The sequence below is a fragment of the Salvelinus sp. IW2-2015 genome, linkage group LG1 (assembly GCF_002910315.2).
Source record: "Salvelinus sp. IW2-2015 linkage group LG1, ASM291031v2, whole genome shotgun sequence".
Lineage (NCBI taxonomy): Eukaryota > Metazoa > Chordata > Actinopteri > Salmoniformes > Salmonidae > Salvelinus > Salvelinus sp. IW2-2015.
In genome coordinates, this window is record NC_036838.1 from 56,739,287 (window position 1) to 56,752,586 (window position 13,300).

At 38.7% G+C, this 13,300-nt stretch overlaps 1 protein-coding gene across 1 annotated transcript in view; it reads right to left on the reverse strand.

Annotated features, from left to right (window-relative positions):
* The window catches only part of igfn1.1 (immunoglobulin like and fibronectin type III domain containing 1, tandem duplicate 1), a 29,305-nt gene extending 16,251 nt beyond the window's left edge, over positions 1 to 13,054 (reverse strand). Inside the window, 7 exon segments of the mRNA XM_023997130.2 lie at positions 290 to 380; positions 528 to 627; positions 943 to 1,082; positions 2,086 to 2,205; positions 3,647 to 3,691; positions 5,464 to 5,541; positions 12,882 to 13,054. Coding sequence (XP_023852898.1) covers positions 290 to 380; positions 528 to 627; positions 943 to 1,082; positions 2,086 to 2,205; positions 3,647 to 3,691; positions 5,464 to 5,515 — 548 coding nt within the window. The 5' untranslated portion in view covers positions 5,516 to 5,541; positions 12,882 to 13,054.
* Positions 13,055 to 13,300: the final 246 nt, after the last annotated feature.

Here is a 13,300-nt window from a genome sequence, read left to right on the forward strand (position 1 = left end):
GCTATTGCAGAGTTGCAGCCTGTATTTAGTCTGCTTTATTAATTAATTGTCTCCTGTTATACAAATCTATTCAGCATCGTGTTTCCCTCTGTCACTTAGGGCGTTTTTTCCAGACCTGAACCCTTTTCAATCAGAGAGCTTTAACTTATTGTTACCTTCTTTTTAGAGGTTTAGGTTGTCTGTTTGAAAGGTTTAGGAGTTAGAAAACAGAATTTTAACCACTAAAATACCTGTTCAAGACCTATTTACACAACCTGTTAATAGAGTACAATGTAATGCATTCTCTTACCGCTTCTTCAACATTGTTCTAAAAGACCCAGGTTTGAGTGCTTCTTGTTCTTCTTTGGACTTGGCTAATTCCTTTGTCTTTTTGAATCCAACTGGACAGAAACGATTCGTAATGTTTATGTCTTAAAGTGTTGATCATTCTTTTTTAAATCATTAGAATGCACTTGCATGACAAGATAAATATTGGTTAAGAGAGGTTTAGATTAGATGTGTTAGAATTCTCTTTTTGTATGTCCTACCTTCAATGACATTCAGCTGGATAGTGCAAACAGCCTTTCCATACTCATTTGTTGCAAAGCATTTGTAGGTGTCGGCATCTTCTGCACTTACTTTGGGGATCTGTAGGCAAACTGATAATGTATTAACTACGTACTTCCCATCGACTGCTGTTAAGGTCTATAAAACAAATCTATTGAAATATACTTCAAGGGTAATTGCTTTATTTATTTGAAAATCCAGGAATTTAACCAATAATTATTATAATACATTTTTTCATGTTAAAGGGTTGAAATATAAAGGTTGGAGTAAAAAGGGTGGGGACGTGTAGAAGTCAAGAGATTCGGCAGCATTTGATGGAACTGAAATTGACAACATGTCCCCTTTATTGTTGAGTATAAGAACCAGTTGGTGCTGAATGGTGATAAACATGCTTACCTCTAGGGTGTGTTCACCAGTCGCCTCGTCATACTTGCTCTGGAACTTCTCTGGATCGTCTATCTTTCCATTTGCTCGGTTCCATGTCACTTTGGGTGTAGGTTCACCATGCACAATGGCTTTGAACACCCCGAACTTGCCTGATTTGTGATTAGAGTCATAGAATACTCGTAAATAGTAGCAATTTGAACCATTGTGTTTTATTCTGATGTCCAGTATATGTCCGTATTTGGGTGTATAATTAGTCCATCCTTTTGGTGATACAATTTTACATAAGGATTAGTGCGATAGGTCGGACTGTATTTGTTTGGTATGTTATTGAATACATTGCATTTTCACCAAATATGATGTGTAACGTTTGTTATACAACTACCCCCAATGATGAAAGAGCTAGGCGTTAATTATGGCATATGCTTTAATAAGGAGCTTAACAGACTGCCTCTATTAAAGGTTGTGTCACCAATCTAAGTGTGCAAGGTTAAATAAGGATTTGGTATGTGAGTGGGTAGGGCATAGAAGGTCATCATAATCATAAATTATGTAGAGTCTACATTTCATTTCTGTTGCAAATGAAGTTGATATGAGCCGTCTGTAAGGATTGCATTTTGTGGACTCCACCATACATCACATGCCTTATGACCACTGTCACATGTCATGGCCTGAAGCCTGTGGAACCTACTCCAAATGATATAAATGTCTCAACTGAGATGTAAAGTAATGCAATCGGGACTATCCCTACATGTCCTTCTGCTGCTTGTCTTAGTCAGGACATAATATAATATATGCCATTTAGCAGACACCTTCATCCAAAGCACCTTACAGTCATGTGTGCATTTTATATATATATTTTTTTACTTATGGGAGGTCCTGGGAATCAATCCCACTCTCCTGACATTGCAGGTGCCATGCTCTACCAACTGAGCTACAGAGGACCACATGTGTTAATCCCATCAGCACCCCCGCTGCAGTGGGGTTGCACTGTTCCCATTTTGGTTGACCCAATTCCTATGTGCTGCAGTTTGGAATAATACATTTGTACNCCTTTGTTTATAAGGCAATAGCAGAACACACAACATTTATTGCAGTATAATAGGATAGCTATGCCTGTTAATGCAGAATATTACGTAATTAACTGTTCCTTACCCTCCTGAATAGTTAATGCGATGGGCTTGCGTGTGAAGTCAGGGTGGCTTTTCCCCTCTGGTATTTCCTCCACATACTGCGTGATCATAACTCCAGGGACTTTTGATCTGAATTTCTTGACTGATCACACACACACACAAAGAATACATCATTAGAAAATGGCAAAATTATTTGATTACATTGTTAGCACTTACTGCTTAAAACCATTGAGATTTGCATTAATGGATGACCAAATCTAACACACATAATGTCTAATACAGTTATAATCACTGAATTATTACATGCATTAATATCATGTAATATTTGACTTTTTGAATGTAAGGGATTGAGGGCCATATTCGGACCTAATATTACTGTAGAAGTAGTCATAGTACAACTAATAAGCCCAAGACACTCTTGTTAAAGCAATGGCTGATACACCAAAATATGGAGTAGACTAGTAGTATCAGGTCAAGAATACTGCCCTAAATCACATGCCACATCTAGCAAGAAAATACACCTATATGCAAAGTTTGCACGTGTTATTTTCATACCAAAATGAAGCCAACTAAGCAAAAAACATGATGTATGATTATTTTCACTTTAGGTCAATGCATCATTGTTCTCTTAATATTTATGTTACTGTAAATGTTTCTTTTAAAGCTGAAATCTGTAGTTGGTGAAACCACCATGTCCTGTTAGAGATATTGCATCAACAAATAAGTTACTTCAAACAATGCCACGATGCTGGATGCTCATCTCTGTTTCATCAACAAAACAAAACAATAACAAAGGGGCTGGGGCGAACAGTGGTGCTGTTGCTCCCTTTGCAGATTTCAGCTTTAATGTGATGTCTCATTTTTATTATAACAGCTGCAATTAGCACCGCTGCAGATACTTAGTCAATCTGACCCCAACTGTTTCAAATTATGTTTGGTCATCCATCCTATTTCCATCCATATTTCTCTGTTTTACTTGACTACTGTAACTGAACATGAACATAATTCCACAGCACTGATGAGTAATCATGAGCAAAACATTTTTGATGCAGATGTTAATTGTCTGTAAGAACATTTTCTGGAAACCCATAACCTAAAACCTAGGTCATGAAGGGCCCAATCTGTCCTCCCACATACTCAACTTGTATTCTCTTGCACAAGCTACAGTTAGGTTGCAAGACAATATAAGGACCTCATAGCAATCATCCGCAATGCCCTTTAAGGATAGTTTGTCAGTATTAATGGATTTGTCATTTCTTTAGAATTCTACAATGAAGTGCATCTGTTGTGACGCTGAAAACCTGAGTCATACACATACAGGAATTACACCATTCATATGATAATGTATACAGTAGCCTACATGCAACACAGTCTTTACTTTCATCCACCATGCTTTGGTACAGTAAAACACCCAGAAAAAAAGTATAAGGTATGCTCTCTTAGAAAAAAACGTGCCATGTGGAGGCCTTTTGGGTTCAGTGTAGAACCCTTTCCACAGTGGAAACTTTTTTCTAAGATTGTACAATGAGAAAGACACATTAATGGAAACTCAAGTTGCTGGAGTTTCCTTTTCTCTTGCATACCTTTTTTGTGGTTGGGCTTTTCCATAGCACCCCCAGCACCTTCCACTTTACAAGCAACATGACAGCAAGAGAAAGGACATAGCACAGGAAACATTAATCCTGACAAAAGCACCTGAGAGAGGCTTGGGAACTTCGACAGGATTACGAATCCATACATACATGTACATAGATACATACGATTAACATGAAACACAAGGACAATGGAAACATCCAACACACACACAGCTTGGAGAGAACCAACATCCTAAGGTTTTTCAGAAGATTATTTGATGGAACAAATGTTTGAAAGAAAAAGTATGGAAGATTAATTGTATAAATACATTTGTAACCATTATGAATTTCTGAGTACATCAAATCATGGAATTAACAGCAATTATATTGTTTCATAAGTCATTATGCTGCTTGTCTTAGTCTTAGTTATATATTTTAATATTTAGCATACAAGGTATGTTTTCTCTATGGCGATGGCCTATTAATACTAACTAAGAACTAGTGGTGTTAAATTATACTAAATCTGCTGACCAACTTTGGTGTATCAGATATCAGATATGCCAGTCCTCATTGGCATCCAATAAGGTCCCATTTAATATGTGGTGGTTGTCCATAGGGTTGGGCTGTTGAGAGTCCTTTTCTGTGCCAGTTACAGTGCATATTAATAGTTGGCTGTAAATTGAGTTGGAAAACAGCTGAGGAAGATGAGATATCAGATGATGTCTTCTACCAAACAGTTTATTGTCAGACATCCATCTTTTGAGTCCAGTCTTCCCATTTCAATCTTCCCCACAGTGAAAATTCTTTAAACGCTTCAGTTTACTGGTCAAATATGATCTCAAACTTAATCTTCTGTTTAGATTTGTTGACTAAGTAGATATGTTGTCAAGCATGCAGCACAGGTTTGACAGATTTCTCTTGATGTTAAATCAGTTCTTCAGTTTAGTTTTTCTAGAATAAGCGTGTTGTCTTACAGTTTTGTGATGTATCTTTTGTAAACTGCAAGTAAATAAAACAATTCACAGCACTTTTCATTCTTCACTCTTCATAATCACGATAAACTTCTCCTTTTTCGTTCTTCTGCTGAATCCGAAATATATTCATGCCCATTCCTTTTCCAATATCACCCAATGACTGCCTGGTGATATTGCCTTATGATGGCGTTGACAGAGAAGTGTTTGACATGATTGGTTCACTAGAAGGGTTGACATGGTGATTTGACTGCTACTTCACATTTTAAGCTGATTGAAGCAATAGCAAGCAGCTTGTATTTCTTCATGTGCTTGTCTGGAGAATGGTCCTTTTCGGCAATATCTTAATTCCTAGTATAATTGACACTGTAGTAGGTGTTGTTAATATTTAATCAGGGTGCTCCTGTATGATTTTGGAAGCCCAGATGATTGAAGGATCTCTTCAACTTCCTCTCGATAGCACAAGAGCAGAAGACATTATTTGGTGATGTTCTTGACGAAGCTTGTCATTTATGACGATCTAAATGTCATCTGTACTGAAAATGATCTCATATCTTCTCTTCTCTTAGTTGTGTATTGGAAGGTCCAATTGATACACTTTACATACCTTCGATTTACTGGCGAACTATCGGTAAAAGACGCTGGAGCACCGTGTTGCACACGCATTGCAACAATTGTTCTGTCAATACAGCACAACCTAACATTTTTATGCCTGCAACTATATCTTGACAATCAATAACGGGCTATGATTCCTGCCTTTTTTGTTATTTACCCTTTGCCTGTGTGTGACTGCATTGGGTGGTTGTCTGTCTTGATTTGACTGTTCAGAGGAGAAATCCATCACATTGCACTTACCCTTCTGCCCTTCGGCAGATTTATCTGTCACTTTCGACTTCATCACCTTCATCTTGGTATATTTTGGATCAGAAGGCTCTGTAACAGACATTCACACAGAGAAAAGGAATGTGAGTTAAAACTGTCAAGTTGAATGGAACATCACTACCACTGATCACAGTCATTGAGATGCCTACTAGGTACGAGACAAAATAAAAATWAAAAACAGGGGTTTCAGAAGAGATCATTTACATGAGTGACATTCTTTCCTCTTCAGCTAATAGCCAGCAGGTGGCACTTGAAACTTGGGTTTGGTGTTAGTTTGAACTATTTCTAATCTCATTAAAAGGATGCGTATCAAAGAAACCCCAAAATGACATCATCGGGGTAGTGTATCATCCTCCCAGATGATACAGTACCAAGCAGCTGCTAGCAATGGAAGAGAAATCTTGATTAAGTGATGCTGTTATTCTACCCAGTCAGTAAGAGGCAGCATGCAATACACYTCTATCTATTGGCCTTGTGTCGAACCACTGGATCGATGTCTATCCTAGGAATGTGATGCTGACATGTTTTGATTGAGCCCTGCAGTTGTTGAAATCTCTACTAAACCAAACTGTGGGAGGATATGCAGAGGGGGTGGGTAGCAACAGAGGCACCGAGGGCGCTATAGATTATCGAGGTATTTGTAGATGGTTAATAGGGAACATAGCTAACAAAGATCTCTGCTCTCTGCAGATTATAGATCACTTGTCAATATGATTCTACAGGATTAAGAGTTGATCCTACGTTTTGAGAATTGCTTTTAACAATTTTATGTTGACAATTTAATATTGAATTGTGTTCACGCAATATCTGAATCACCCAATTTTTCTTAAAGCAATACTATCCTTGCCTGCCTGGTTTTATAGCATATGTTGTTTGGCTTGTCAAATGTCAAAGATAAATTAGGATTTTGATTTATAATGTACATCAGGTGTCCTCTGACACAGATTGTAAAGACAGAAATGCTAGTGATTTCAAGACACAGACTGACAGCACTTTTGAGACATAGCAGTATCATTGGTCTATGAATGTAATAGGTCACATAACTCTGTGTATCGTTCCTTTTTTTGTTGTAGTAGTAAAATTTGACCTAACGGCTGTTCTGCTCATCAAGCCTTAAAATGCTCATTGGTTAGGGGTTGAAGAGGGGGGAGTTATTAAGGGTAAGTTAACTCATATTTTTACATCTCGTCATAGATTCTTTGAAAATACGGTAAGGTGAGTGCTACCGCTTCAGGTCTTATATAATTATTAACATTTTGGTTTCATATTTCCGTACCATTGAAGTGATACTTAAGGATATCTTGAGTTAACGTATGACAAGATACGTTATTTATTGAAAGAACTTAGGTATACAGCTATACAGCTGAATTACCTTGAAATAACGTAGTGACTATATTTTGTTTCTAAACTAGGACTGGTTGCATGCATTTTTTWACCTTATATTCAGATATTATATATGTTCTATATGATTTAGCATGTGGTGCAGATGACTCAGTTTTACATTTGAAACTCTGAACATTATGTGTTCGCATGATTTGCATGGTGCCATAATCCCGCCCATCTGTTGGATGTTTAAAATGCATCAGCAACATATTAGGGACAGAGCAGCATACAGTGTGTGTGTTCACGTATGCAGTACACTATAAGGACCAGATGTGAATAATTCATTTTGGGGACATTTGTTTAATGTAAAAAAACTGATATTTTAGTGTACAAATCAAATCAAATTTTATTAGTCAAATGKGCCGAATAAAACAGGTGTAGACCTTACAGTGAAATGCTTACTTACGAGCCCATTACCAACAATGCAGTTAAAAAAATACGTATAAGAAWTAAAAGTTACAAGTAATTAAAGAGCAGTAGTAAAATAACAATAGCAAGGCCATATACAGGGGGCTACCGGTACAGAGTCAATGTGCGGGGGTACTTGTTAGTTGAGGTAATATGTACATGAAGGTAGAGTTATTAAAGTGACTATGCATAGATGATAACAACAGAGAGTAGCAGCGGTGTACAAGAGGGGGGGGCAATGCAAGTAGTCTGGGTAGCCATTTGATTAGGTGTTCAGGAGTCTAATGGCTTGGGGTAGAAGCTTTTTAGAAGCCTCTTGGACCTAGACTTGGCGCTTTGCGTGTGGTAGCAGAGASAACAGTCTATGACTTAGATGGCTGGAGTCTTTGACAATTTTATGGGCCTTCCTCTGACAACACCTGGTTTAGTTGTCCTGGATGGCAGGAAGCTTGGCCCCAGTGATGTACTGGGCCATTCGCACTACCCTCTGTAMTGCCTTGCGGTCGGAGGCAGAGCAGCTGCCATACCAGGCAGTGATGCAACCAGTCAGGATGCTCTCGATTGTGCAGCTGTAGAACCTTTTGAGGATCTGAGGACCCATGCCAAATCTTTTCAGTCTCCTGAGGGGGAATAGGTTTTGTCGTGCCCTCTTCACAACTGTCTTGGTGTGCTTGGACCATGTTAGTTTGTTGGWGATATGGAGAACAGCATCCCTAGAAGGCCAGCATCCCGGAGTCGCATCTTCACTGTTGAGATTGAGACTGGTGTTTTGCGGGTATTATTTAATGAATCTGCCAGTTGAGGACTTGTGAGGCGTCTGTTTCTCAAACTAGACACTCTAATGTACTTGTCCTCTTGCTTAGTTGTGCACCGGGGCCTCCCACTCTTCTTTCTATTCTGGTTAGYGACAGTTTGTGCTGTTCTGTGACGGGAGTAGTATACAGCGTTGTACGAGATCTTCAGTTTCTTGGCAATTCCTCGCATGGAATAGCCTTCATWTCTCAGAACAAGAATAGACTGACGAGTTTCAGAAGAAAGTTATTTGTTTCTGGACATTTTGAGCCTATAATCGAACCCACAAATGAAGGCCAGTTTCATTGCTTCTTTAATCAGAACAGCAATTTTAAGCTGTGGTAACATAATTGCAAAAGTGTTTTCTAATGATCAATTAGCCTTTTAAAATTACAAACTTGGATTAGCTAACACAACGTGCCATTGGAACACAGGAGAGATGGTTGCTGATAATGYGCCTCTGTACGCCTATGTAMATATTCCATTAAAAYAATCTGCCGTTTTCCGCTACATTCGTAATTTACAACATTAACAATGTCTACACGGTAATTCTGATCAATGTTATGTTATTTTAATGTTKAAAAAATATGCTTTTCTTTCAAAAACAAGGAATTTCTAAATGACCTCAAACTTTTGAACGGTAGTATACTTTTGATTGTGTTGGAATTAATTGAATAATGAACAATGTGTACCATTTGGTACAATATACTGTAGTAACAATTAAGTTCCAGTTAGTATCCATTGTTACAAGCTACTAGTTAGTTACCGCCTAATAGTAAATAATCAGGTAGATTCTAGGTGTAAAAAATAAACTAGAGCAGATTACTTTTTTATTTAAAGTGCTCTATCTGTAGAATAAAAGCGCAGAACATGTTTGATAGAATCTTTCCTTAAGTCATKAAGCAGCCTCAGCAGGGATGGAACTTAAGGATTTTCGGCACTGAACAGCCGGGCTAGTAGACCACAATTTGAACTAGACAGGATCCAAAATCTGTGTCATGCAATATTTGAAAGACAAAGTTTCTCTAGCCMGCGGGCTACTTGGGCACAAGTTCTATTAGGCTGGTCTGAAAAGTATTACCTCGGGCTCGAGGGCTAGATTCATATCCATCCCTGAACCTCAYGCTATCTTAATAAACACACAAGTTGTGCCATTACTCAAATTGACAGCTTTATTTTTAGTTCATTACACACTCCCAAGAAGACTGTCCGAAGCAGAGCTGGACTCCAGCAGTGGTCTTGACTCTTGCCGGGGGCTTAAAAATGAACTCCAACGCCTTTGATAGACACCAAAGTATATGCATCCTTCTGCAGAGCTTATTTTACCTTCATTTAACTAGGCAAGTGAGTTAAGAACAAAATCTTATTTTCAATGACAACCTAGGGACAGTGGGTTAACTGCCYTGTTCAAGGGCAGAACAACAGATTTTGTACCTTGTCAGCTCGGGGATTCAATCTTGCAACCTTTTGGTTACTAGTCCAACGCTCTAACCACTAGGCTACCTACTAGTCCAAGGTGGTCAGTAGATCCAGGCTATGCCATGCTGTGTGCTATCACAAAGAAAATCACTTGTTTCTCTGATACGTGGCTGTATAAAAGGTAACATTTATGTCGCAGTGAGAAATTGGAGGCATGCTTTATAACCAGTATGTGGGGCAAGATTCCACGACTGGCAGCATAAGTAATTCACCACACTGGAGGCAGGCTGTCTTGAAATGTGTTGCTGTTGTTGATGGAAAGAAGAGTCCTCTTTTTTGATAATGTATGTCTATTTGTATGTATGTGTTTACGTGCAGTATTACTCCTGTTGTGCCGTATGTTTGTTACTAGTTTTGTACATTGTTATATAATTGTCACACAAGTGCTTACTTAGACTACTTTATATCTAAATTATATAAAATAGTGTTGATACTGGATCAGTGATGCAATTTTGTCTTGTAGCTCCTTCCTCTTGCAAATATTTCAAATGGTGTTTCCACATGGTGTTTCACATGAACTCATAAAGGTGTTGTATTACAGAGTGATAGACAAAACAGATGCAGCCCTGCCCTGACTTCCAATGTGCAGTCATGAAACTGAATMAATTAACAACACTCTAAATAAAGTGTCCAGGTTTGATGGAGTGCACTCAACCTCATAACCTTCGTGACTCCATTTACCATGTCCTGTTAACTGGTAAATGTGATTTTTAACTTTATCCACTTGGTAGCAAACATTCACACACTGTCCTAACACCACGAAGTGTTGTAATAGTGTGCAGGTAAACTTGTGTCAATTTCACCTCTGAGGGAAGATTGACAAAGGCCTGTGCGTTCTTGCTATGTAACACTACAGCAGCAAGGCCATTCATTTAGGGGCAGAATAAAGCTACACTATGAATCAACCAGCTTGACAGTGTGCTGAACCTACAGTGAGCCGTGAGAATGATCTCATCAAGGACTGAACAGCAAACGAACACACGTGGCTCATTCCACAAAATGGGTGCTTTTGGACATGTAAACTTTTAAGAAATTAACTTAAACATATCATTTGTCATTTTAGGTGAAAATTGGAAAAAAAGGGGCCAATCCTMAAGAATACTTAAGGATTGGTGTCCTCCCCACGGGACGGTTAAGCTAACTTAGGCTAATGTGATTAGCATGAGGTTGTAAGTAACATGAACAATTCCCAGGACATAGACATATCTGATATMGGCAGAAAGCTTAATCCAAAAATTTCTACCAGTTTCACCATCATTGTAAAGGCCTAGTTATTTTGCTGCTTTAATAAAGCAATGGGACGCAAAATGCACCCATTTCGTGGAATGACCCGCGTACTTATTGCTAAAATGGTGCTAGACAAGTCTGAGTAACTCTGTCTTCCACCATTGACTGCACTGTTGACCTCACACTTGAAATGGCATCTGAGAGGTTCTCAAGTGTCCCTCCCAGCGATTTTTCACACGTACACTAACCACAGCTGTATAACTCACAAAAAACAGTTCCTTGATGACAAGGGGTTTTGGTGACAGACGGGTGCTGTATTTGAAGGGTAGTATTTGAATTGCCAAATGGTTTTCTGAATTATTTTCAATTAAGGGAGCTGCCAAGTTCATGCATAAATTCCACAATAGAGACTCAAGGTATGTTTGGCACATGCTTCACCATTATAACACACATTTTGTTAGTGTTATGTTCCTTTTGTTCTACTGCATTGTTTCCAAATACAATCATGTCTCTTCTATTTTGTTTCTGCTTCTGTAAAATGACACAACAATAGTTAATTTAGATACAAGTATCTTCTTAATCGTTAGTCCGACATAAAAATGTTTGCACTCTCACACACATACAGTACACACTGAGTGACATAGACTGACCAGGTGAATCCAGGTGAAAGCTATAATGCCTTTTTGATGTCACTTGTTAAATCCACTTCAATTAGTGTAGATGAAGGGGAGGAAACGGGTAAAAAAAAATGTTACGCCCTGAGACAAGTGAGATATGGATTGGGCATGTGTGCCATTCAGAGGGTGAATGGGCAAGCCAAAATATTTAATTGCCTTTGAAAGGAGCATGTGTTAAACAAACCTAAAAAAAAAAATGTTTTTATTTATTTGAGATTCTTCAAAATAGCCACCCTTTGCCTTGATGACAGCTTTACACACTCTTGGCATTCTATCGACCAGCTTCATTAGGTAGTCACCTCCCCCCACCCCTTTTGCCCTCAGAACAGCGTCAATTCGTCGGGGCATAGACTCTACAAGTTCTCGAAAGCGTTCCGCAGGGATGCTGGCCCATTTTGACTCCAATYCTTCCCACAMTRGTGTCAAGTTGGCTGGATGTCCTTTGGGTGGTGGACCATTCTTGATACACACAGGAAACTGTTGAGTGTGAAAAACCCAGAAGTGTTGCAGTTCTTGACACAAACCAGTGCACCTACTATAATACTCTGTTCAAAGGCACTTCATAATTGTATCTTGCCCATTCATCCTCTGAATGGCACACATTCATGTGTATATATATATATATTTATATATGTATATGTATTGTCTAAATTGTATTAAATACAGAATAGCTTTTTGCGGATTGACTATAAAACCAGCCCACTATGGCATATCATATATGTTTGGGCTGCATTTTTATTTGACACCTCCATCTATAGTTAGCCGTCACCCTCAAACCTCACAACTATGACCTCACGGCTATGACCTCACGTCTATGACCCAGCTCTACAAATTCCACAAGGGTGAAATTCAAACTGTAGAACACACATGCCCAACTAAAAAGATTTTATGCATTACCACCAAGTTAGCTGTACCTCTTCATATGGAATCCCATTCTAATGTACAGTACAGTATGTCAGACACATAAGCAAGTGAATGTCCGTAACTAACTTAATGAGGTATTCAGTAACTTGAGTTACTGAAATTAGAGGGCATTAAAACTTAAAGACCAGAAAGCAAACAGTTGCGACATTTAATACCCTCTACCCTTAAGTCTTTTATGTACCTTTTAAAGGTATTCAGCCCTGCTGAAGTTATTTTACACCCTAATCTTCCGATATCAACTGAAAATCCCTGTGGTCATACAAGCATCTGCTTACATACTCATATYCAGAATAGCATATCACTATGTTTCCCAGAACAACTAAACGCTATTACTACTACTTTATGTACATTATGGAATGTTGACCTTTCCTCAAGTCACATAACAGAATAACAATACTGGCACAATTAAAAAAGGTACAAGCCCAGGTTGTATTTCCCTCCATGCTGTTCCATCTCGTCCGACCCCCCTATTCTGCCAGAGAGGAGGGAAGAACGACCTACCTGCTTACAGTCCTCAAGGCTCTCAGCTGTGCTCCTTTCAAGCAACACTGTGGCTACTCTGATATTTGAGCGCCTGTTCCAAGTTGTGCTCGGTAATAAATCCTAAAGAGCAACGTGTGTGTCTCTGCCTGAAGACTCAGCGACTGCCAAAACGAGTTGGTTTTTTTGTATTTGTGTTGAGGAGTTCGCACCAAAGACGTTTGGTTGGGTGGGTGTTGAAGAGGGGGGCCCCACTAAAGGTGGGTCTAACTAACACTTCCTTTACAGTGGCACTCCTCATACAGTAATGTTTATTAACTGGTTCCCATAACCACACTTTCACTTAAAATCATGAAAGAGAAAAAATATGATATGTTCTTCATGGTGTATATCCAGTGAATATYACACTGCAAGTTTGTCTAGACCTATGATGGTTATTT